General features: G+C 34.2%; 1 protein-coding gene across 1 annotated transcript; it reads left to right on the plus strand.

Annotated features, from left to right (window-relative positions):
- Positions 1-4402: 4402 nt before the first annotated feature.
- On the plus strand, positions 4403-27692 carry EIF4A3 (eukaryotic translation initiation factor 4A3). Its single transcript, XM_051995428.1, has 12 exons — positions 4403-4601; positions 15823-15895; positions 16877-16943; positions 17289-17351; positions 19857-19989; positions 21764-21844; positions 24115-24256; positions 24654-24792; positions 25456-25571; positions 26996-27103; positions 27195-27322; positions 27485-27692. Exons 1-12 carry the CDS (start codon positions 4433-4435, stop codon positions 27499-27501), a joined length of 1236 nt encoding a protein of 411 aa, XP_051851388.1. The 5' UTR covers positions 4403-4432; the 3' UTR covers positions 27502-27692.
- Positions 27693-27772: the final 80 nt, after the last annotated feature.

The raw sequence follows: 27772 nt of genomic DNA on the forward strand, positions 1-27772 counted from the left end.
TGGTTAATTCTGAGCCTTGCTTTTGATACCCCATGACTATATGACTGGTTGTCAGATACAACTTATACCTGGAATTGAAATGCACGCTGTACCTAACCTGCTTATGGACTCCTGAGACTCTGAGAACATTATTTCAGTTTCAGCTGTGTACAATCAGAACTATGTTGCCAGCTCTTCACTCCCTAAAGCAGGTGGTATTTTCTATTTCCGATTGCAGGCACGTACAGCCCCACATATGCTGCCTTAAGACCTTGACAACTTGACAAATATAAAACTTAAAGAAATATTGTCTTACAGTCTATCTGGTAATGTAATTCTTAAATGTGATAACCTTTGCCTCCTGTCTGGGAAAGGAATTCTATAATTATAAAAAATACTTCAAAGTTCCCTTTGTAGAATTTTCCTATACATATGTGTCTCTGAAACTGCTTGATACTAACCTCCTCCTCCCTCCCCTCCCCCCAACCTTGGTCCTGATGGGGCTCAGTCCTGGCCAGTGATCAATAAAACACTCTTAAACTTTCATTATTTTCATTCATATATTTCAATATTTCATATATTTCTCCTCTATTTTCTCTCTTCTGGGCACTTTAGAATCAAACAGAGCTAAGTTAAAGTATTTTACATTGGGTCAGTCTATGCCCTTGAAGAGATAAGTCTGGACATCATTATAACTATTTTCCTCCTTTTCCTTTCCTAGCAAATTTCTATAATTGGGGCAGGTGAGTAGTAGAAGTTTTATAATTACAATATTAATATATTGATACATGAATGTCTCAAAGTTACATAATAGGACACAAGTATGAAAATTCTTACAATTTTTATCTGGTATGTGATCAAATAATAGGGATAACATCCCCCTATAAGGAGAATTAGACAAAGTATTAAGACAAAAATGTAATGTAAATTTTGAAAAAGTCATAGGATTAGATTGTTTTCTCTAAGAGCCATATATATACATATATACATATATATACATATGCACACACACATACATATATACATCTAAATGTATCTAGTATGGAAATTCAGGCTTTGAGTATGTTTTAATCCTCAAAATTGTTTTAGTTCTCAAAATAGAATTAAGGATATAAAACTGTACTAATAACTGTAAAGTAAGTGATTTTCCTTTTTAAAATATATGATAATTTTTAAAAATAGGAAACTTCATGTTACAAATGAGACCCTCAAGAACATTTTGCTGGAGACAGTGGGGTTAAGTGACTTGCCCAAGGTCACACAGCTAGGAGTTTTCTTACAATTATACATCTCAAGAAGTAATGTCTTATCTGAAAATTGGACCCATACTTATCAATTATTGTTTCCATGTTCCTTTGATTTTTTAAACATGGGGGGAGGGACAGGAAGGGAATTGCATTATTGTAAACATTCATTTTCCAGGACTAAGCTGGAATGTTTTGCATGTAACAGTTATTTGCTTGCCAGATCCAATAAAACTTGGGCCACAGGTAACATAAAATTTCAGGAGAAGAAACCTCAGATGTTAACCAGACAAGTGAATGTAATACTCTCTATGTTTATACACATAAATATTTCTTTAATTCTCAAAGATGACCAAAATTACATCACTACATTGGAATCAAGGAACAGTGTGTCTACCTGTGGCTAATCAGACCAATAAAAGCTAAAAACACTCTTATCACAGGTCAGGTTCAAATAGTCCATATGAACATTTGAACTGGAGATGTTTCTATCATATATGTGATAAATGCAGTTTTCTTGAAACAAGAACTATTCTCTTTCAGCAGGGAACTCTGTCTACCATGGTAATGAGAGCAGGGTTTGGTAAAGTAGACAATTTTTAAAATAGTATTATATTTTTCCAAGTACATGCAAAAAGTTTTCAACATTTGCTTTTGCAAAATCTTATGTTCCAAATTGTTTTTCCTCTCTCCTCTCTTCCCTCTCTCCTAGAAAGCAAGCAAGCTAATATAGATTAAACATGTACAACTTTCAGTGTATCTGCACCTGCTGCTTTGTCTCTTACCTATCTCCACGATACTTTGAAATAGGTAAAAGTGGGGCAGCTAGGTGGCACAGTGGATAGAGCACTAGCCCTGAAGTCAGGAGGACTTGTTGGAATCTTTACAAACTGCTAACTCATTAGAGTTGATAGATTATTGATCTGATCTTACAAGAAGATGTTTTGGGCCAGAACCTGAAACAAGGTACTAAGTAGAACTAATTAATACAATGCTTGTGTTTACACCTTTACTCACTGGAGTTCACAAGTATGTGAGATTCACAAAGTAAACTGTAACTTTGTGAATTCACATCTCCCTTGAAGCTGTTAGGGCCAGAGAGCACTATGGGAGAAAAACTATAATCCCTCTCTCTTGTATTCCACAATTCCTCTCTCTTGTATAAAAGAAACAGACAGAGGTTCTCGGACAGAATTCAGCCAAATTCCATGAAGAGAAGAGCGTCAAGTCAGAAGAAGCCACGAGTTGGAGCTGAACTGAAGACTGAGAAGGCTCTCTCAGAGGCACAACCAGATTCATCTCACGCCACTGTGGTGGCTGGACTCCTGCACTTCCCCCACCGAGACCAAGCTGGTCTGAAAGACTCGCCAGAAAACTAGCCGAGCCCCAAGTGAAGGAGACAAGAGATTCATTCCATCTCTGTGCTGGCTGGAGGCTGAAGAAAGCAGAGGCAGAGGTTGAAGGACAAAACCTTTGGATTTGGAGACATCGGAGGGAGCTCTTGAAACTGAGCAGAAAGATAGGCCTCTAAGAATCTAGCTATTCGGGGCCAAGGAAAGAGACGACTTGGAAGGAGAAATAAACGTTTGTATTTTTACCAGCTGGCTGTATTTGGGGTAATTATTGATCTGAACTGATACTAAGCTGCCTCCAGAAAAACCTTCCCCAAGAAACCTACCCTCTCTCCCAGTGAGAACTATTCTACTTATTTTAAAAGAAGATCACCACAAGGACTGAGTTCAAATGTGACCTCAGACACTTAACACTTCCTGGCTGTGTTACTCTGGGTAAGTCACTTAATCAAGTCACTAATCAAAGTCACTTAATTGCCTCAGCAAAAAAAAAAAAAAAAAAAAAAAAAAAAAGAAGAAGAAGAAATAGGTAAAAGTGATAAAATGGCATTGGTAATATCTTTTGATTCACTCTTTATACCTGAAATAAAATGTTTATTTTATACATGTTACCTAGGAGAAGCAAGGTGGCATGGTGGAAAGGGATTAAGAATTAGTCATTTCTCAACCACATAATGACTATATGGCTATGCGGGAAACAGCAAGATCCATAAAACTTTTTAACATTTTTCACATTTGGTCCCTTTAGTTTTATATTCCTTTCTCATGGATATGAGGGGTTCGTTTTGCCCTTTAGAATTGTAATAACAGCAAGTGCTATATTTCTTTACATTGAGAAGGAATTATTAAGTGAATTAATAATTCCTGGCTACCAAATACATATTTAACATCCATTCTGGGCTGTTCCTTCAACTTGCACTTGTACCTTCATTGGAAAAGTCCAAAAAGTTCAAGGTATCTTTTAAGTACCCACTCCTAAAAGCTTGCAAGCCCCCACAAGAGATTAACAATCAACCAGTAGATAAAATTATTTTTTAGCAAAGACATTTAAAATAAGTTACAAAATATTCCTCCCTCCCCCCCAGAGTATACTCTCCCACAAATACTCTCTTCCACAATGTCCATTAGAAAAATTGGCATACACTAAGAGTACAAAGATAATCATGTCCATATGAACACGTGGACAAAGCAACTCAGAAATGCCGAGTCTTTAAGTTCTCTCTCTCCTTAGAAAACCTCTCTAAGAGCCAGCTCTCAGCCCAATGTTTCAGCGGAATTAATAGGATCTACTCCTCTCCTGAGGTAACCTCTTGATTGTCAAGAGTGCAGTGGCATCTTGGGTCCATAGCTCTCAGCCTTCTCCGCAGCAGGGTTACTGTTACTCCTTCAGTTGTGCTTTTCTATACAAACGTTTGTCTGCACTGCTCCCTCAGCTGGCACACACTCTCAAATTCGAGGTCCGCGAGGTCTTCCTAGGAGCAAAGCGCGGTCAGTCCCTGACGTCACAGGACAGCGAGAATCCCTTGCTGGATCCTCCCAAACTACTTCACCAAACTCCAGGGCCCAAGTTAGCTATTTAAAGCCTTTGAGCAAGTTATTATTATGAACCATGCCCAAGGGCTGAGGGGCGGGGCGTCTTCCCCTACTGAAATATAATTTCTTCTCCAACTCTCATATTCCTTCTCTGATATTTAGGGGGCTTAACGAAGCTTTATGGAGTCCGGAGGAGGATGAGGCGAACAAGGCCCAAGGTTCACTCTCCGCCCACTCTCCGCCCACCCCAACTCTGTCACGATCACGCGCCTGCGCGAGCAGTTCGTTGTTCCTCCTCCTATTTTTTCCGGCTTCCTTGGCAGTATGGCTGCCACAGCCACGATGGCTACTTCAGGTTCTGCGCGAAAGCGGCTGCTGAAGGAGGAAGACATGACCAAGGTGGAATTCGAGACCAGTGAAGAGGTGGACGTGACACCCACCTTCGACACGATGGGTCTGCGGGAGGACCTGCTGCGTGGTATATACGCCTACGGTGAGCAGTGCGCGGGGGCTGACGAGGTTGCAGGGCTCGTCCAAGCAGGGTCACGGCTGGAAGGGAAGGAGGCCGGGAACAGGGAGAGAAGGGTAGAGTGTGCTCTGGACTTGTAGGAAGGCGATGCGTGTCGGTTAAGTCCGGTATCTTTGTAGGCCTTCGCTCAGTGGGCAGCCTTACTAGCTTCAAGCCCCTCCGCGCGGTGACCTCATCGACGGGTCCTGCGAGCTTCCTCCGCTGAGCCCGCGAATTTCCAGACTCGAGAGTGCTACAGAGGTCTTAGAGGGAGGGGGCACAGCACGCTTTCCCAGACCCCCATCAGCAGAATAGCAGAATAGGAAACCTCATCTAGTTCAACCTTCTACACTCTCTCTGAGAAGGAAAACTGAGGCTCACAAAGTCCCCTAGCCACTTAGTGGTTCTTAATTGCTTAAAACTCCCCAGACTAATGCATCTTTCTATCATTTATGATCCTTCACTCCATCTTAGGATCATTTTGCTTTGTGCCTTTATCTCTTTGGGAGATGATCGATCTACTTCAATTCCACTCATTTTACAAAAGAGAAAATGAGACTTTCACTAAAGGTTTCTTGGGAATGTTTTAACAGTAAAAGTAACCGTAATTAGTGGGAGGAAAAAACAGTCTACTTTAGCCAGAATGCTAACATTATAAGTTGTTTCTACTTTACAGTACTGTAAACTATCTTTAAAGTATAATGAGGTTAGATAATGGGGAAAAGCATAATTATAAGTCACATAAATTTGATTTTACAAAGGCTTTTCCTTAAAACATTCCCATAAGATTGGAAATACAAATGTTATTATTCCTGTTTTTCAGTTAAAGATATGGAGATGTAGATAATATTTTTAGTTAATTTCTTGACTGTAGCATTGGGAGTCCACAGTCAAATCCTGGTCTTGCAACTCCAAAATTCAATGCTCCTGCTAAGATCATATTGGTAAAGTAGCAGATAGTAAGTAATAATTAATAAATATTTGTTTAATTGAAGTATATCAATTTATCACTGAACCTAAAAAGCGGGGAGCAAACATTTGTTAAATGATTCTTTATGCTTGGCAATATGCTAGGCATTTTATAAATATCTTATATATACTCTGAAGTAGGTACTTTTTTTTTTACTGTTGAGGAAACTAAGGTGAACAGGGATTAAAGGCCTTGCCTTGTATCACACAATTTGTAACCCTATGTGGACAGATTGGAAGTGGAAAAAATCTTCAGTGTTTTAACTTGAGAAAGTTACTGATTTTAAACTAGATATTCAGTGATTCAAAAGACCTTGAAAATCCATAAAGAAAATAATATAGTATGAAGCCCTTATTGGTATTTAAAACTTCACTACTGGCTATTCTTATATACTTCCCTACACACACACACACACACACACACACACACACACACACACACACACACACACACACACACAGTTATGAAGCCCTTATTGGTATTTAAAACTTCACTGCTGGCTATCCTCATATACTTCCCTTCACACACACGCACACACACACACACACACACACACATACATTGTTATCCAGCCCGAATGCCTCATGCTATTTATTTCACTAAACATTTTGTCCTGTCTCCCTGCTTTTACATAGGTTTGCTCCCATGTTTGGAAAGTGCTTTTTCCTTACTTCTGAGTTCATCTCAAATACCACCTCCTCCAAATCTTTCTTGATTTCAGTTAAGCTGCTTTCTCAGTGCTTTGTACAGCATGTGCATTTTATATATGCTTATTTGTATACATATTGTTTTCACCTAATATAATAATGTTAGGAACAACATTTTGTTATTTGTTCACTTGGTAATCTCACCAGTCCCCATGGATTTAATTATTCTTTTTCCTGATGATTCATATCCATGCCCCAAACTCTCTGCTGACATAGTCTTACATCTTCAACTGCCTTTAATATATCTTGAACATCTGAAGATGTTCAGTAGACATCTTAAATTCAACATGTTCAAAGTGGAACTTGTTATCTTTCCCCCTCAACCCATCTACCTTCTCTGTTACTGAAAGGCAGGGCTAGGGAACGGAGTCATGCAGCCTGTAGGCCATATTAGACCAGTGAAATCATTAGCTAAGGCAAATGCAGGTCATGATTAACTATAAGTTAGGTTCAACAGTCTCCCATTGTTTGAGTTCTACAAATTCATAATTTTGTATGGTTTGCAAATGATGTTATAAATATCCAAATGGCCCTTGGTAGGAAAAAAGGTTTCCATCCTTGATGTGAGGGCAACACTATCCTCCTGCTCTCTCAGTCTTAAAGTCTTGGAGTTATCTTGTACTCACTCTCTCCTACTGTCCTTATGTAATCTGGTGTGGAGGTTTGTCAACTGCACCTTTGCAATTGCAACATTTCTGGAATTTACCCTCTTCTAACATTGCTACTGCTCTAGTGCAGGCCTTCATTACATCATGCCTGAATAATTGTCATAGACTGCTGTCCGATACACCTGCCTCAGGTCTCCCTGTTTCAATTCATCCTCCATTCAATTACTTAATTAATTTTCCTAAATCAAAGGTATGACCATATGATCAACCACCACCACCACCACCACCTCCCTACTCAATAAATTCAGTGGTTCCTAAAAGATGCTTTCTTTGGTATTCAAAGCCCTTCATAACCTAGCCCCATCCTACCTTTTCAGACTTCTTATACCTTATTCCCTATCACCAACTCTTATTCAGTGACACTAGTCTCCTTGCCATTCCATTAACAAGACACTCCATCTCAGCACTGGGCATTTTCTCTGGTTGTTCCCCACTCCTGAACTCTCTCCTTCCTTTGTTCAGCTTATTGACTTCCCTAGATTTCTTTAAGTCCCAACCACATTTTATTTTTTTACTAAAAGCCAACCTCAGCCCCTCTTTAATTCTGGTGATTTCTCTCTAAATTATTTCCTCTTTATAGGCTGCTTTATATACTTTTGTTTGTATATTGTCCTACCTATTAGATTTTGAGTTCCTTGAGATTAGGAACTGTCTTTTGCCTCTTTTTGTATGTGGTTAGCCTCATGCCTGTACTTAATAAATGTTTATGGATTGACTGATTCTTGGCTTTGTATCTCTAGCAGAGTACACATATTTTGTATCTCCACAAAGTACACATACGTAAAAGCATATTGATTGAATTATAAATGACAGATTATTAGAATTCAAAGTAGTGAGCATTTACAAACCAAAGATATAGTCTCTGCTACATAGTACCCTTCTTCCTATTGTGCCTATGAGAATTGACCTGTCATTCTAAGACTTAGTGGTAAATTCAATGTTCAGCATGAGTGGGAAGAATATTAGACTTGGAATCAGACAAAACTTGTCTTTGAAGCTCAATTAAAACAGGTCGCCTAATTATGGGCAAGTCATTGACTCTTTCCTTATCTTTACTGGTATAAGAATACCTGTAATACCTATCTCATAATTTTTGTTGTGTTCAAATGAAGTCATGTATGCAAAGTATTGTGTAAATTTTAAGATACTATGTAAATGTCATCTGTTATCATTATTAGTCAACACTAACTTCTGTAGTTTCCTCTACCAGGTTGCAGAAGAATATTAGAGGAGTGAGTGATATGGCCTCTAACCTTAAGATATCTAATGTGTCTAGTTGAGAAATAGAACCTATGTAATAAGTAATGTTTATATTATGTGAGCCACAAAATGTAGGTGAAGAGGAAAAGGGAGGCTGTGATAGTCACAATAGTGCTTTCATTGAATACAAATAAAAATTAGGTCTAAAAGTGAAGGATTATTGAAAAATTTCCAAAGGATTATTTTCAGAAAAATATAAATTGTGAACTTTTATTCTTTCTAAAACTGACAGTACATTTAAGAATTTCATCCTTTTGATGAATATGGAAATATGTTTAGATGAATTGCATGTGGCTAATCTATATATCTGATTGTTTGCTGTCTTGATGGGATAGGGGAGAAAAATTTGGAACAAAGTTTTGTAAAGATGAATGTTGAAAACTTATTTTTCCATGCATTTGGGAAAAATGCTATTAGGAAAAATGAATAAATAAAAAATGCTTTATTGAAACTTAGGCAGTTCTAATGCCTAGTTGAGGTATCATGTTTTACTCAGGGCTCTTTAATTTCCCCAATCTTTGGTGAGCTACAGCATTTGCTATGACATGGCACTGTTTTTTGGACCCCTCGTATAAACTTTTATTTTTACTCAAATTGTGCAAAAGATGTCTTAACTATGGAAATAGGATAATCCCTGAAGAATCTTTTGTTCTTTCAGTATCCATGAACGTAACAACTCCTTTTCCAAACATTTCTAAACATTTATTATTAGTTTCTACTATCTGAAGTAAATGGTATATTTATCATTGTGATAAACTAAGAATCTTTAACTTTCTGACTTCATTTTATCAACAAATTTTAAATTATGAACATAAGATATATAATTTTTTCTTGCTTTTTAAGCAGTTTCATTTAAACAAAAATATATTCTATCTTCTCAGTATGTCATATTTGTCCTTTCCTGCCATTCAAAATCATTGCAATAAATCAAGCCTTTCTTGCCCTCCCATTTGGACTATTATAAAGGCTCCCAATTGTCGTTCTTGATTTCAGTCTATCTTTTCTCCAAACCAGCCTACACACAGCTGCCAAAACTGACTATGTATGCTACTTTCCTGCTCTTCCCCTACCCTTGGGTGCCCTCCTCCCCCCAGGATGAAATAAAAACTCCTTAGCCTGACACATTTTACATCACTCTTCTTTATAAAAGTCTACATTTCCAACCTGACCGATCTCCTAGATTTCCCAGAACAATGCTGTTTCTCATCTCTGTGACTTCACCCATATTCCTTTCCCACATGTGCTCTCTTTTTATCTTTGCCTCTTAAAAAGTCCTTAGCTTCATTTGTAGCTCAGTTCAGGGGACATTCCATTTCTTTATGACCTCCATCCTCTAGTTTTTAGTGTTTTCTCCTTCAAAATATCCAGCTGTATACCTGTAAGGTAAAGTCACATAGCAAAGTAGTGGCAAAACTAAGAATAGAATTCAAGGCTTTTGATGGATTTTTAGAATGCGCTTTCCATTGTACCAGTTCATTTCAGCAAATATTTATTACATGTTTACTATGTGCAGAGTATTGTGGTACATACACAAAGAAATGTGTAGATGAAACAAAATTTTTCCCTTCATGGGATTTAATCTAGTGGGCAGACATGACTCATACACAAATAATTATAATACAAAATAACAAACATCTGTTAAGCAGTTACTATATACAAAATATTCTGCTAGGTCCTGAGGGAGACACAGTTATAAGTTCAGAATTGGAAGGGACTTCAGAGGCTAAATAGTTCAATCCACAACTGAATGATTCTTCTCTATAACATGCAACTAGCAGTTATCCTTTCCTACCCTAAGAAAGAGATTTTCTTTAGCTTCTTGCAGATTTCTGCTCCTTACTAGCATTTTGAATTACTGTCTTTTGAGCATACCTTCTGCAAACTGCCCTCCTGAATCTCTTTCTGTTAAAGGCATTAGCATCTTAGTTATCTTAAATTCCACCTTTTCTCTGCCCCTTCTCAGAAAAATTTGTGAAGTCTATGCCCATTCCCTTTTCTCCCAGTTCCCACCAACCCTCCTTTTTTATCTATACTATATAATTTCCTTCTAATTGTTCACACTGTTGTGAATAATTTAGCACTTAATGGACACTTAGACAATGCTTATTGACTAATACAGATCATCTGCCCCAAATTTTAAAATGGTTCTTCATTGCTTCTTCAACTTGTCATTCAAAGCATTGTGGAATGAAAAGTTTCCACTATCTGACTTTAATTTCACCTTTCAGACTTATTTTACACTGTTCACTTTCACATGTGTGAACATTGATGTACCAGCTAAGTTGAATGACAAAATTTGAGAGAAAGGATCTTATTGGTCATCTAGTTCAACTCATAATCAAAAGAACCTCCACTACAACATCTGACAAAAGGTCATCCAGTATCTACTTGAAGATCTCCAGTAAAGAGGAATACTACCTCTCAATGTCCTTTCCACTTTTCAATAGCTCTAATATTTAGAAAGTTTTCCCTGAAGTCAAGTCCAAATATGTCTTTGTAATTCCTATCCACCGTACCTGGTTCCATTTTGTGGCCAAATTGAACAAGTCTAGTTTCTCTTATGTGACATTATTTCAGAAGACAGTTATATCTTCCTTCTAACTCTTCTCCAGCCTGTCACCATTTTTCTTATCTGATAATAATCACCTGCATTTATATAACCCCTTAAGGTTTGCAAGACATTTTGTATGTTACCTCATTTGATGCTCACGACAAAGACATCCATTTTGCAGATGAAAAAATTGAGGCAGAGAAGTCAAACAATTAGTTCAAGGTCACAGAGATACAAGTGTCAGTCTACCCAACTATTTAATTATCTGTTTATTATAGCATGAATCCTGGGCCCTTTTCCTTTGGACTTCTGGGATAGTCTTATCCTATACGCTCATCATTCACATCTTTGAATTTATGGTCAAGTAGTGGGATAAGATACAAGTTGTTATGATGCAAAATATTGCTTGTGAAGTTCATTAAATATGCAGAATCTTGCTGTGTGGGGAAAAATTAAACAACAAGACTTCATGTATTTAGTATTTGAGTTGGGCTTTAAAGGATGGGTAGGAATTCATCAGGAAAGTATGTGTATTTGGGGGTTAGGTGTAGACAGTGCAAGTATAGGGAACAGCATGAGTGAAGATATGAAGGCATGCATTATTCCTCAGACCGTATTTAAGGGGACATTGTGGCTAGAGTATAGACTGTGGAGACAGTAACACTACAGTATTTAACTTAGAGTCACAGGACCTGAAACAATCCTGTCTTTGCCACTTAATACCTCTGTGGTCCTGGGCAAGTCTCTAAACCATTTTAGTTCATTTCCTTAGCTGTAAAGTGTAAAAGTTGGACTAGGTGGCCCTATAAGTCTAAGATTAATATCTTTGTACTGGTCATCCCATATGCTTGGAATGCATATTTCTTTAACACTACCTCACATAGTTCCTCTCTTCCTTTAAGAAACAGCTTAAACTTTTTTCTTTATTTTTAATTTAATATTTTCCCTTCAATTATATGTAACCATTTTTAACATTAGTGTTTTTTTTTTAATTTGAATTCCAAATTCTTTTCCTTCCTCCTCTATCTCCTCCTTTGAGAAGGCAAGCAATTTGATAGAGGCTATATGTTTTCAGTGATGCAAAACATATGTCCATGCTAATAATGTGAAAGAAGACAAACAAACCAAAAAAAAAAAAAAAAAAACCCAAGAAAAAGAAAAATGTATCCATAGGGTCATTCTCTGGAAATGAGTAAATTTTTCATCATAAATCCTTCAGAATTGTCTTGAATCATTGTATTGCTGAGAATAGATATGTCAGTAAAACATTTTTTCTATATGAAATTTATTTGGGTACTATCAATTGTTGATCTTTCTTCATCCACACTGCATTTAATTTTCATATATATTTTTATATATACTTTCTTCACCTACTGTTCTAGGTAAAAATCATTTCACATCTTTAGCACCTAGTACAGAGTGGTTAATAAATATTTGCTGATTGATTGATTAATAGAAGACTAGAAAGATAAGCGGAGCCACATTGTAAAGATCAGAGAATTTTGAACTTGGGAGGCAGAGGAAGGCACTGAAAATTTTGAGAGAAGAGTCAATGGGATTAGTCACTTCATACATAGTAAAGATTATTTTGGAAGCAGTATGAAGAATGAATTGGATTGAGAAAAGATTGGAAGCAGGAAACCCATAAGGTGGCTATTGGAATTGCTCTCAATTACTTGAGAAATATCAGCAGAATAGCTTCATGAGAAAGGAGGACTTGGAAGACTCAGTAGGAATTCAGCAGTTAGAAAGAAAGGATAGAATTCCAGATAAAAGGATGAACGAAGAAGGAAAAGCATGAACAAAGAAAGACTAAAGTGAGAAAGCATGGGGTGTATGTGAGTGATGACAAATAGTTGGGTTTTGCTGGAATGTTGAAAATGAAAACTAGTAGTATGAAATATAATTGGAAAGATTAGGTGACAACCAGATTGTAGATAGAACATTAAATGCCAAATTTTAAAGATTTTAAATTTTACATGCTATAATAAAGAAGAGTTTTAAGCAGAAAACTATAACAAATATAGACTTAAGCAAGATGATTCTTGCACAAAGCTTGGTTTGGAGGTAGGAAATAATTTAGAGGCTATATGATATTGATGTCTTTTGTAATATAGTGGTAGCATTGAGATGGTAGTAGTAGAGAGTGAAGTGGATACAAGAAAAATTGTTACTGATGTCTTTGTTGGTATCAAAAAATAGCACAAGTTATGAACATAAGGGCACTTAAGCAAATTATAGTGTCATGAGATGAGAAGAAACAGAATAATTGGGAGGAAATGAAAAAAAGGTAGTTTAAAATATATTGAAATTGAGATACCATTAGAGAGAAAAGAGAACTGTGAGATTACTGCCTCATAATGTGAGTGATAGGATGCTTAAAGATCATCACTAAGCTGCCTAAAAGTACAGTGAATTGGCACACATGGTAATGAGTTTCCCATCACTGGTAGTTTTCAGACACAAGTTAAGATGACTACTTGTCAGGGATCTTATAGAAATATAGCTTGAGCATTTTAAAGTTGCAGTATTAGCTAAAATTATAAAGGACTAAAGATGCTACATGGACAAGGTTTAATGTTCAATGTAAAAATAAATTTAACTTTATACATATATTAATTATAATTGTTTATGTGATGTACCATGTTTTTTTTTTATTCATGGACAAAGCAAACATTTCTAAAATTGGGGAATAATAAATAATAAAAAATAAATAGGGAAAAGATCTGAGTCTCTTCCAAAGAACCCCAAATCCATAAGTCAGAGAAACCCAATTCCATCTTTTTTCTATCAAGGGATGTCTCTGGTACAGATAATTTATTTAAGCTATTTTAAGCTCCTAGTTGATAGTTTCCTCCTAAAAAGTCGATAGTCAGAACTGACCTGGATGTAATTAACTCTGACACTTAGCTAGTTGTATAACCATTGACAAGGCACAACCTTTCTGAATTTGAAATTAGCTTTAAATAGAGCAATCAAATATAAATTTTATCTATTTCTGGAGGTTCTTATGAAGTTTGTAGGAGAAAATTATATAAAGCAATGTACTATGTAAATACCAACTGTTATTATTGATCTTGAAGGATATCTGTCTATTGGCAACGTTGGAATTGTTGCCTTTTGTTGAGGAACAAAGATCCAAGCTGTCCAGCTCTGAGTTGCATATAGAAAGCTAATGGGAATGTAGAAATATTGGGTAAAGCCCCAAATTCTAGGGACTATACATTCTCAGTTGTTAGCTATTCAGACACTATTTGAAGGCCTACAGTGATAGAGAACTACGTTTCTTAGGAATTATTTGATGATAGAGTAATCTTGCTCAAGTATCACAATAGAGGAAATGTAGCCATGTTGAGTTCAATAATTTCATTGTGTTCCATTATCAGTTACAGATCTAAACTAGAGCAGGCTAATTATGGATAGAGTAATTCTAGATAATTTCTTCCTAGAACATTCTTTTGAGTCAAATCTGCTGTTTGAGTCAGTACCAAAATAAATTCAAAGTAGTCCTTTAGCAGTAAGCCCATGATAGTAGATATTCAATGGATACTAATTAAAGGGAATAAATGTGCTATATACAGTGCTATATGAAGGGGCCAATTTGCCTAGCCTAAATTTTAAATTATAGGAGACATTAAGAAGGAACAGAGCTGGACAAGCAAATAAAGGACAGTATGAAGATACTTAGTAGATAAACAATGCAGGAGAGAAAGGTTATAGAAAATAGATGATTTAGGCTCAAAGACAGATTTTGAAATTCTTATTCAGGACATCCCTTCTCTTCTCATCCATAACTTTTTGTTTCCATGCGAACTTGCCTCTCTCCCATCCCTGGCTTTATCATTTCATTTATTTTTAGTTCCTCATCTTGAAGGTGGAATTAGAATACATAGAGGGGGAGGGTTCAGCACTTTTCAAGGAGGGAATCAACATGAGCAAAGATATCTTATTGAAGCTAAAAATTTAATCTGTAGTTTTTATATGGCCCACTGTTGATTTACTATTCTGATTTTTTTACATCTGGATTCTCAGCAATCTTATATGTGGACTTTAACTCGGAAGAACAATAAGTGAAAAGACCTTTGAGCAGGAAAAAAAAGAAGTGTCATTAAAATAAATCCATGAGCTTTACTTCCAGAAAAGAATTCAAAAATAACAATCTGGAAACAGTAATAACTAAATAATTGCTAAATTACAGTTCAATGTGGATATTCATGACAATCACCCTGAATTATCAAGAAAAAAAATTAAAAGCTACAATACAGAGAAGTATCTAACATACTTTAGAAAGTTTCCATCAAGACTTACATGAACTGATGCAAAGTGAATTGAGCATAACCAGGAGAACAACATACAAATATACAGACACACACACACACACGTATACATACATTAGCAATAACATTGTACAATGATCAACTATGATTGATTCAGCTCTTCTTAGCAGTATAGTGATACAAGACAATTTCAGAAGATTCATGATGGAAGAAATGAGAGGAGTCTGATTGCAGGCTGAAACATACTATTTTTAAACTTTATTTTTTCACAATATGACTATATAGAAATGTGTTTTACATGGTTGCTTATATATAATCTATGTCAAATTGCTCACCAATTTACAGAGAGGGGAAGAGGGGGAGAAAATTTGGAACTCAAAATTTTGTAAAAAATGAATGTTTAAAATTGTTTTCACATGTAATTGGAAAAATAAATTACTATTTAAAAGGAAAAAAGAATGTTTCCTATGAAAATAATAGAATTAAAATGTTGGTATTTAAAGGTAAATTTATTTCATTTATTTACAACATTCACTCATCCTGGATAATTCATTGCTCAATAATGGCAGATAATTGAAATTATCTTAACTTAATTGGTAGCAGCATCAAAAATTGACAAATAGAAATCTTAATAAATAACCAGGTAACCAAAAACAAGAAATATAGTCAAAGAATAACAGGTACAAATAAAAATTTAGCCATGGAAAACAGAAAGAAAATCTTTCAAATGGATGCAAAGTCTGAAGCATTTTTACAAATATTTCATTTTATAGGTTTTGAGAAACCATCAGCTATCCAACAACGGGCTATCAAACAAATTATTAAAGGAAGAGATGTCATTGCACAGTAAGTTAATTTATATGTTTAATTAAAAAAAAAATCACACATTCTAGGAGAAGAGAATAGTTAACTTCTTGACTTGTAGAAAAGTTTTGCTCAGTTTTGATAAAATTTTAGCCAGCTTTCTCTTTTTAATTTAACTGTTGATTTATTTTACTTTTCTAGTCACTCTGGTAAAAGGCTTTTTGATCTTGTACATGTTTATTTGTTTCCACAAGATTTATTTAATTTTCACTTAGTACTTTTTAAATGGCAGTTTCAGCTTTTTAATTTCTAAAATCTTTATTTCTGGTTTGCCTAATTTATTAACAAAAGACTTTTATATAACTTTTATTTCAAGAGGATTTTCATTTATATGTTAAAAATAAAGGATCTATCTTAGATAGCCATTCAGTTCTGTGCATAAGTAGTTCTACTTTATTTTGCCAATTCTTTTATGTCTGGGTAACTAAAAAAAAAAAAGTACTTGTTTCCTTAGTATCTCTTTTAGTAGAAAAACTCTTCAGAAGTCTCAAATGATGAACCTTGAGAAAGCCCTGTCTAGGAAGGAAAAAAGAGGAAAAAGTATCCTTTAGAAAATATCATATAATACTCTCCAGATTTTTTTAATTGCTTTGGCTTATAATATCTAGAAAATTATACTTTTTAAAAGATGCTTAAGGCAGTTTACTACTTCTCATAGTGTGTGTGTGTGTGTGTGTGTGTGTGTGTGTGTGTGTGTATAAATAAAAAATAAACTTATTATCCAATATAGAATTTTGTATGTTGGATATTTTATAATGGTAATTCTTTTAGGGTGTAGATTGAATGAAATGGTTACTGGGATCACTTCTAACTTTAAAATTCAGTGGTTGTTTAAATATAGAAAAAAGAAAAGTGGAAATTTGAGGGGTTTTTTTTGTTTGTTTGTTTAGTTATTGGAATAGCATTGAAATAATTGAAAATTTTCTTATGCACAAAAAACTCACTTATTTTATGCTTTTACAGATCCCAGTCTGGTACGGGTAAAACAGCAACATTTAGCATTTCAGTTCTCCAATGTTTGGATATTCAGGTAGATTATCACCTTTTAAATATATCCTATTATCTACTGATGTGTAACAACACATTTTCAGTCTTATAAATTAAGTGCTTTTTGCCCTTAATTAATTAACAGTTTTCCAGTAAAAGAACAAAAAGCTTTTAAACAATTTCTTGCTACTTTAGGTAATTGGAATTAAAATATTTGGATTTTGATATCTGTTATTCTATATTTGTAAAATTTGTCTCCTTTGGAAATAAAATATGAAATAACTCATATAGCTAAAATGCTGACATCTGAGTTTTGATATTCTAGAACCTGCTTTCAAAGTACTAAGAGCCTGATGATGTTTTCTAAGTTAAGTTTTTCTTTTAACAGGTGCGAGAAACCCAGGCTTTAATATTAGCTCCAACCAGGGAATTAGCTGTCCAAATTCAAAAGGTAAGTATACTGAGAAAATTCAATAAATTAGCAATTATTATTTTTATAATTCTAGTTTAACTAGAATATAATATTATATATTTTTAAAATATAGCTGCTAGAGAGTTTATTTTCCAATTGCACTTGTTTTTATCCAATAAAGAACATGTAATCTTTTTGTGATTCCTATTAGTTGCTATAAATTATTATATGTTTATTAATAGGTCTGTTCTTTTATATTACTAATTTATAAAATGCCTTGACCTTTTTTTTTCCATTAAAAAAGGGAGTGGGGAAATAAAAGTCAAATGGTTATTAAACTAAAAATGTGTTATATTTGTCTTAAAATAGCTATGTGTATACACCATGCTATTTATAACTTTTAAAACTGAATTCTGAAAAGCAAATGAGAATTATACTTTTTTGTGGATGGAATTTATGGAATTGTTGGCCATAATCTTTGAAATATCTTGGAAAATGAGATACTACTAGATTATAGAAGAGCAAATAATATAATTTTTTAAATGGGGAAAATATAGTCTGCAATCAGTAGGCCAGTATGCTTGACTTCAAATTGCTTATTCTAGAACTTATAATTAAAACAATCAGTGGTAAATAGGAAGGGTTTGTGTCAGACTATTTATTCTTGGCAGGGTGAGGAGGATTGTTTTACATACATACATACATACATACATACATACATATATATATGTATATATTACCTAAAATTTGGCAAAGCATTCTTTCAGACTCTCCTGCTAATCTTATAGATAAGAATAGAGAGATAAGCTAGTATAGCTAAGTAAATTTGGACTGATTGATTGATTGCTCCAAAGAGCAATTAATGATTTGTTGTCACCTTGGAAAGAAATCTCTAGTGAAATACATAATGGATTTGTATTTTAATCCTATGCTAGTTAACCTTTTGATTAATTAAACACTTAGATAAAAACATAGCTTAAATATTAAATGTGTAGGTTAATGGCAAAGTAGAAAATGTAGCTAATTATTGGATGACAAAGTCAAAATAATACAAGGTCTTGACATTCTAAACCAGATGTAATAAGATGAAATTTAACCAGAATAAGTGCCTTATATGTGAGTTAAACAATTTCACAAACGTAAGATGGAGCAAGTATGATTAATTAACAGTTCTGGGGGAAGACTGGAGGTTTCATTAGACTGCAAAATCAAATTGATAAACAGTTAAAAAAAATATTTCCAATTGTTGGCTGCTTCAAGAGTGATACAGAGTCTAAAACTAGGAGGGCTGCTCTTCTCTCTTTGGGCAAACAACTTCTAGAGAATTCTCATTTCTATGTGTCATATTTTAGGAAGCACATTAATAAAAAGAATGTCTTAAGGCCACTGACTAGGGCCATAAGCACATAAGATTTAGGAGATCATTTAGTCCAACATCTCATTTCACAGGTAAGGAAATAGGCTTGGAGATGTTAAGTAACTCTTAAAGCCACACAGACAGGGAATACTGGTAGTAAGCAAGAAAGCAAGGATTTTTCTTTAGCCTCTGGTCTTCAAATTTAACATCTTGACATTGCCATGCAATATGAAGATGGGTTAAAAGAAATTAAGATGCTTGGTCTGCAAAGGAGTTATTTGGGAAGGAATAATAATAATTGTCTTAAGGTACTTTAAAAGTTATCGCAAGAAAGGAGGATTAAGTTTATTCCTTTGGCCTCACAGGACAGAATTAGGAGTAGTGAGTGGGTAGTAGTTTTAAAGTAGTAGATTTAGGTTTGATGTAAGAAGGCGGGATGGGGTTGGGGGGGGTGGGGAACTCTTCATAAGGATTAGGACTACTCAGAAATATAAAGTGGTTTCTGTTAAGACCATGGATTGCCTCTGGAAATAGGTTGAAGAAAAGATTCTTGTTTAGATATGGTGTTGGACTAGATGGCTTATGAGATTCTGTAATGATGGATGCATCATAACGACTAAATAGTCACTGCTTTAGATGTCAGCTAGCATTTATTAGGTGTTAGAAAAGAAAAAAAAGTAAACTCACACTCACAGGGAGCTCACAATCTACTGATGTAATTTCAAGAAAGTGTGATGTACTGGAAAGACTGCTGACTTGAAGTCATGGGATTTGAGTTTGAATCTTGACTGTGCTACTATGTGATCTTGGACATGTCTTCTAATCTCTCTGGTCCTCAGTTTCCTTTTTGGTAAAATAAAGCAATTTTGGGACAGCTAAATGGCACAGTGGATAGAGCAGTGGTCCTGAAGTCAGGAGAACCTGAGTTCAAATCCAGCTTCAGACACTTAACACTTCCTAGCTGTGCGTGATGAGCAAGTCACTTAGCCCCAATTGCTTCACAGAAATTTTTTTTTTTTAAAGGGAGGAATTGAACTAGATGATTTTAAAGACCTCTCCCAGCTCTACTATTCTTCTAGAATAGGAACAGTCTATTTTTTTTATTTAGTAAACTTAAAAGTCTGCCTTTGTAGAGGCTATTTGGGAATAGAAAACAGTAAGTTAATATTTTCCTCCCTTGTATTCAGGGTCTCCTTGCTCTTGGTGATTACATGAATGTTCAATGTCATGGCTGTATTGGGGGGACAAATGTTGGTGAAGATATCAGGAAATTGGATTACGGGCAGCATGTTGTTGCTGGTACACCAGGTCGTGTATTTGGTAAGCATATCACATCAAGACAATTTTCCTTCATGGTTTTTTTTTTTTTTTTAATCTTTTCATGATCCCTACCATCCTTTCAAGTTCTCATCTTATTTTGTTGTTCTTGTCACAGTCAAACTCCTAGAAAAATAATTTCAGTTTTGTTGACTCTTTCATATCACAACTTTTATAAATTCTGACTTTCCAACTAATCAGAAAATCAGAGCTGCTTTTTCTAAAGTTATCAATGATTTGTTTTTAAAATAATTTTAGTAATATTTTGGTTTTATATCACCCGTATTTACAAATATATCCTCCTACTAGCCAATTCAGAGGACAAAAAAATACTTAACAAAACAGCATGTCACCTGATTGGCAGCATATATATGATATTACTACCCCTCCCTCCTTCAAACTCCCCTTCCCTGTTCCTCATCTCTTCTTCAGAACCAAGTTTGATCATTATAATTTTTTTGTTCAATTTTACCAGACATTTTTCCTTCTTTCCATTTACATTTTTTGTAATCATTATAGGTGATTTCTTTTTTCTGACGACTTTGCATCATTTCATTTTTTCTAAGGGCTTCATTTATGGTTTTTTTAATGCAAAATTTCAATAAATAATTTTTTAAAAGCCTATGTTTATTGAATGTTTATTCATAATTTGTTTATAGATATTTTCCAATCAATGGACTTTGTTTCAAATATTATTACAAAAAGTAGTAATAAAGATGTTTTTGACATATATGAGACCTTTCTGTCTGACCTCTTTAGGATATTTGCCTAGCAGTGTGACCTTGGGTCGGGAGTATAGACATTTTAATTACCTTTTTTTTTTTTTTTTTTTTTAACACAATTTTAAATTGCTTTCTAGAAGCCTTGGCTCAAATAATTGCTTCACTGAGTGTATTATGCCTATCTTTCCAATATTGATTATTCCTGTTTTTGTCATTTTGGCCAATGTGGCTGAGTTAAGCCTCTACTGTTTTCATTTGCACTTAACTTATTGTTAGTGTTTTGAAGCAGTCTTTCATAGAGTTTTTAGTTGCTTAAAATTCTTTTTTAAAAATGTTTATATCCAAAATCTCTTATTGGTTGTCCTACTTCATGTTTTTCCTTTCTTTCTATCACTACCAACATCATTTTTGTTTAGCTTTAAATATCCTTTATAAGCTAATTTCAACTTGTCTTTCAGTCTTATTATAGGTTACTCTCCTTCAAGCACTGTTCAGTCCAGCTAAATTGACCTTGTTGCTTTTCCTTACCTATGACAATTCCATCTCCTCTCTCCATGCCTTTGTACAGACTGTTCTCCTCATGCCTGGCATGTACTTATTCCTTACCTCCATTTCTTAGAATTCTTAGTTTCTTTTAAAGTTCAGCTGTAGCACTTATACAAAAATCATTTCCTGTTTGTCTTTAAGCTGCTGTGTTCCCCTAATAACATTTTTTCCCCTCTCCTCCTATCCTTCATCCCTCACTCACTCTCTACTTCCTATGTGTGTGTGTTTCATATGTTGTCTCCCATAATAGATTATAAACTCTTGAATGCAAAACCATTTCCTATTTTTCTATCCTCAGTGCCCCATGCAGTGCCTATCACATAATATGCCATTGATAAGTGCTTATTAATTGATTAATTAATGGCATTTCACAGATTAACTTAAATGATTTTTCAATTTATTGGTTAATCAGCTAAAGTCTTATGTTTATATATATATGGTTTCTTAGTATTTTCTAAGTATTTTCTCAGATATTTCTCAGTATCATCCTTTTTATACTAATATGGTAGATATGATTCGTCGCAGAAGTTTAAGAACCCGTGCTATCAAGATGTTGGTTTTGGATGAAGCTGATGAAATGCTTAATAAAGGTATGCTTGGCTAAAAGTAAGGAATAATGCTTTACCATGAATTTGAGGATGTATTTAATAACTTACATCTTGAAAAATAGTCTGGTATAATTAGGGATATAAATCCTTAGGTTACTTGGAGGATTGAAAACTATCATAACCAGAAGTATATGGTCCATCAGATCAGATTTAGTTTTGTTACCTCAACAGACTAAAAACATAGAGTAGTATGAGACCAAGGTTTTCATTTACTTCTGATTTACATTACTTGTATTTTATTTTAATCCTGTACATCAATACTCCTAATGCTAGCCAATTATTTTTGAAATATCTAATATTGTTCAAAAAGAGGCAACAGGCTTTGTAGTACATAGAGATTGATGTAAGTATTGGAAGAACAACTCAGCATATGCCCTATTAATTGTTGGTCATTATAAATCTTCCCGTGTGAAGAACAACACATTTTTATTTTTGTTGATTTACTATAGTGGGATATAGTAAACTCCATATTTAGGTATTTTTATGTATCTATTTTAACTTTTGGTTTGAAAATTCATCTATTTAGTATTGTTCCAAATAAACTCAAAAGTTTATTTTCCAAAAAATAAAAAAAGTTTTCCAAAAAACTCAAAATAAACTCTGAGATTTTACCTCAGAGGATAAAAATGTCTCTTATGATTCTGTTTTATTTATTTATACTTAACTAAAGGTGAATTGTAAGCCATTATGCAAGAGAAAGGAGGAATAATTGATAAGTCTCAGAAGAAGTGAAAGGAGATGAGATAAGGATCATAGTCTTAGCAAAAAAGAAAGATGCTTTCTTTAAGACCTAAAAGGAAACATTAAGAGTAAAGGCAGTAGGTTTGTGGGTTATAAGACTATGGGGAAAGATTGGATGCACTGTCGTGGGGAAGTTAGTTAAGAGATAAAAGAATTTAAAATAGAACCCAACTGAGATTAAATAGCATAAATTTGTGGTGACTCAGTCAACCGGCCCCAAGACTAATGGTTTTCACTTCTTCTAGATCTTGGGCATTAGAATATTCAGAATCATAGAAGAGCTTTGTTATTCTTTCTAACTTTGTTGCTTTTCAGGTAACATTGGTTCTAAGAATCAGATATAGGATTTTTGGGTAAATGGTGGTTGGGGGGGGGAAGGAAAGGAGGTGGCATTTGGTAAAGATTCAATTGTATGTGTGGTTGAGAGAAATCTTCATTTTATTTAGTGTAGTAAAAAGAATATTAGACTTAAAGTTGGGGGAAGCAAGGAAAGAAGGTTGGTGTTCTTATCTGAGTACTACTCCTGAATATCTTTTACCTTAAAAAGGCATTTAACCTCCCTGGACCTCAGTTAGATTACATGTGGTATTTTGGAGCGAATGCTTGAAAGGAATTTATGGTGTTTGTGTTCAAATCTGAGACTCTGCCACTTACTACCTGGATCCACTTAGACAAATCATTTATCTACCATAGACTAGATAGTCCCTCTATTTCTTTCCAGTTCAAAATGCATGCTTAAACATTATCCTACAGCTGAGAAAAGTTAGGCCCCAAAAGATTGTGTGCATTGCTTGCTGGTAGTCACACTATCACAGTAAAGATTATAAACTGGGTCTAAATGCCTTTTCCTTACCTTGGTCTGCCTTAAGAGACTTGGCCCCGATAATTTCTTATTTCTCTTGTACAAATTATATAGAACTATCAGAAATAAAAGTTTTAACTTTGTAACTTGAAAACCCTAAAAGTTATCTGTTTTGTGCCAAGAATTTACTATGTTTACTACTGTGTTACCATGGCACAGTCACTTACCCCTCTCTGGCTTTCAGTTTCCTCATCTTTAAAATAGATAGGTCTAGAAGTCATCATAGTCACTTGCAGTTCTGTAGAGGTACAGTTCTCTACCATGAAGCACAGTAACAATTATGATGTCTATTTATATATATAATTTCTTCCATTTGTATTATAAAACTAGTGCAAGTTCATTTTTGCTCAGCCTATTAAGTGTATTACTCATGGTTATCTGCTCACAAAGTTTTTGATCTGTAGCTGTGGTTTTATAAGTTTGGGGAACTCTTTAGGTACAAACTTCTTTAACCAATGCAGATCAATTTATCTGGAACTTGAAGTCTTTAGAGAGTTCTTTCGGGCACTATGAGAAGAGAGGTGATTTGTTCATGGGTTACATACAGCTAGAATGTAGCAGATAAAGAACTCAAAATCATTACACTCAACAATACAGTGGAAATATGAGAAGGAATATTGCTCTTGAATGATTTGATTTCTCTTAATAGGGTTCAAGGAACAAATTTATGATGTGTACAGATACCTGCCTCCAGCTACTCAGGTGGTTTTAATCAGCGCTACATTGCCACATGAAATCTTAGAAATGACCAACAAATTCATGACTGATCCAATTCGCATCTTAGTAAAACGGTAGGTGACCTTGGAATTAATTTTCCTGGGTTAGTATAATATCTAACCTATACTGATTTAGGCCATTTATTGTAACTATTAACATTAACTGTGTAATGTTCATTGGTGTTTGGAGTTTTTAAATTAAAATTAGGAAAATTCTGCTGGTTGTTCATCTAATCTAGTTCTAATGTCAAATATTTAATCTTGCACATTTATATAATGGTAACAAAATATACAATGGTAGAGGCTATGTGATGTTGAAATTTTTGTTGTACTAAAAAGTTTTTAAGCTTTTGTTACTTAGTGACATTTTTGGTGGTCATTTTATAACGTAGCGGTGTATTGGTAAGAGATTTTTACATTAAACCAGTTATTAAAAAGCTTTGTGCAATTTTTTTTTTAACTCTTCTTTAAGTGATGAATTGACGCTTGAAGGAATCAAACAATTTTTTGTGGCAGTGGAAAGGGAAGAATGGAAATTTGATACTTTGTGTGATCTTTATGATACTTTGACCATCACTCAAGCAGTCATCTTTTGTAATACCAAGAGGAAGGTATAGTAATCACTTTTTGCCTAATTGGGAAAAATGGGGGTAGGGTTCCATTATTAACTTAGATTATGTTTGTGTAGAGGAATAAGAAATTAATTGTTTCTTAGTTTACTGTTTGCCGTCCAGTTTCATCTGCCTCCAAAAACTCATTTCATCTTCTCTGACTTTAGGAACTCGGTATTTATCCCAAATGCAATTTTGTAGGGCTAATACTTTGTAGAAAAATCCATTAACTCTTGCTTTGTGAGCTGTGTGGTAGATGATTCCTATCTTCTTTTCCTAGTAAGTTGAAAATTTTTATTTGAGAAGCATTTAATGACAGGAACTGTATTCTGATTCATTTCAGAATAAGGAAAATGTTCAGTGACAATAGTTTTATTTTTCTATAGAAATAATTATCAGACCACAAAATTCTAAGGAGCTTACATGAGGTCTCAGGTCTCACAAAATAATGATCTGATTGGCAGTAGCCAGACAAAATAACACTTTTCCAAAATCCTCAATTAATTTGAATGCTGTTTTATTTGTAAACAATTTTTTTTTTTTTTACCTACTGCTCTTTTATTGATTCTGCTGGTTGTTAAACTAACATTGAATTAAAATCTTCAGGTTTGGTTAAACCATATATCTATAAACTTAACATTTTTCTGATTATTTTACTTATAGGTAGACTGGCTGACTGAAAAGATGAGAGAAGCCAATTTCACCGTTTCATCAATGCATGGAGACATGCCCCAGAAAGAGAGAGAGTCCATCATGAAAGAGTTTAGATCTGGTGCAAGGTTAGCATAATTAAATAGAAGTGCTGTGATTAGGGCAACCTTTAAAAAAAGGATAAAGTAGGGTATAATGTGATTGCTTATATGGTGTGATTTAAGATACCTCCTAAAAGACTCTTAATATTTTAGAATATTACTAATATATTACATTACCTAATATTTTCACCTTAGGAGACCCCTTTGCTTTGTCTTTTGGTTTAAAGCATTGATGTGTTCAGGAATCCTTTTTTAAAAATACCTTCAGCAACAAGAATGGATTAACACACAAATCTGTTCATGCTATATCCTAGCTTGTTATTCAGTAAATTTGTAAGGCCCTATTTTAGGACACAAATATGAAAAAGTGTGGGTGAACATGAGAAATAAAATCTGTAAGATAAAAATCAGTCAGCAGCAAGGAAACATACTAGTCACTGTGGGAAACGTGGATTTAATAATTTGAGGGTGAGAGCTAGTAAGGTGGGAACTTTGCAATAAAAAGTCCTTGGGGTACTAGAGGATACCAGGGGGTCAATTTGATGCCTTGGCATAATGTAGGGTTACCAAAAAAAAAAAAAAGAGAGAGAGAGAGAAGAATGTCAAACTTAATAATTTGATCTGATGTCAAGAAGAGCTGAATTCAAATCTGTTGTTAGACACTGAATAGCTCTGTGACTCTGGGCAAGTCAATCCCTTTTGTCACTTTCCTCATCTGTAAAATGAGCAACGATAGTACCTACTTCTCAGAGTTGTTATGAGATGTTTGTAGAGCTCTTTGTAAACTTTAAAAGCATGATAAAACTGTTATGATGATGATGATGAAGAAGAAAATTATACTTAGGACCAGCACATATTATCCTTTTTTTTCCTTTATTGCCTAAATTCCCTGTATTTTAATTCTCAATTTTTATGCTTTTCTTTTAGAAAATTATTTTTCCCTTTTCCTTTAAAATAATGTAGCCAGTAGAAAACTATGTGAAGGGATCATACTGGTTTAAAAAAAAAAAAAAAAACCAAAAAAAAATTGGAAGACAGTTTGCATATATACCTGCTCAGTTAATTATTTACATAGGTAATGGATTGAAAGAAACAAAATAAAATCCTGTTTTTCCATTGTTTAGTAAAACAATGGCTCAGGAAATGAAAGGAGACTGGTATTGAATAGCTAAATTCAAAAGGAATCTAATATCTCATAGAATAGGAATAGGCAAATAATGTTTGTTAGGTGTTCTAGATGCATAGGAAAAAAAATTCCCTCCACTTTTTCTAAAACCTGACTTCAATATACTTGTCTCTATCAAATCAAGGTTGGCAGTATTGTAATCACCATGGTGGTGGGAGAGTTATTTTTTAAAACTATTTGCCAAGTAAAAATAATACAAACCAATCAATGTTTATATTAAGGCTAATATTTTACACAACTAAATTATTTTTTGTATTTTTTTCAGCCGAGTACTCATTTCTACAGATGTCTGGGCCAGAGGATTAGATGTTCCTCAAGTCTCTCTAATCATTAATTATGACTTACCCAATAATAGAGAATTATACATACACAGGTACTTGAGTGTGCTTTTTAAAAAATATTTTCCATTTATATTTACTAAATAATTATAACTATATCTTTTTTTGTTTTGTTTTCTTCATAAGAATTGGGAGATCAGGTCGATATGGCCGAAAGGGTGTTGCAATTAATTTTGTCAAGAATGATGACATCCGTATTCTCAGAGATATTGAACAGTACTACTCAACACAAATTGATGAAATGCCCATGAATGGTAAGTGTATTAAGAAGTCAGCCTCAATATTCCTGATCTGTGGTGTAGGTTATTATTGAGATTTTTAGAAAAATGCAGTACTGATGTCTAATTATTATACGTTTTGTCCACTTTTCACTTTTTTAATAGTCTTATTTCATTTATGCCTCATTTTTATTTTAGTTGCTGATCTTATCTGAGGAAACGACTTTGAAGACAGTTGGAGACTATTTTCTTAGTTTTATACTACATTTGGAGACTGGAGAACTTACTGTATGTCAAATAAGTACAACTTATATTTAATAAGAGGGTTTATTGATTTCTGCCTGCCTGTGTGTAAATTATGCATTAAGTCTGTTTTTCATTAAAAAATGAGAAATTTTCACATAAACTCCAATTGACTTTACTTCTTTTAAGGTTGTAAAAATTATTATAGTAGAGAAAATGTATTATAAAAGTACACAATTGTAC

Source organism: Antechinus flavipes, chromosome 4 (genome assembly GCF_016432865.1).
Source record: "Antechinus flavipes isolate AdamAnt ecotype Samford, QLD, Australia chromosome 4, AdamAnt_v2, whole genome shotgun sequence".
Lineage (NCBI taxonomy): Eukaryota > Metazoa > Chordata > Mammalia > Dasyuromorphia > Dasyuridae > Antechinus > Antechinus flavipes.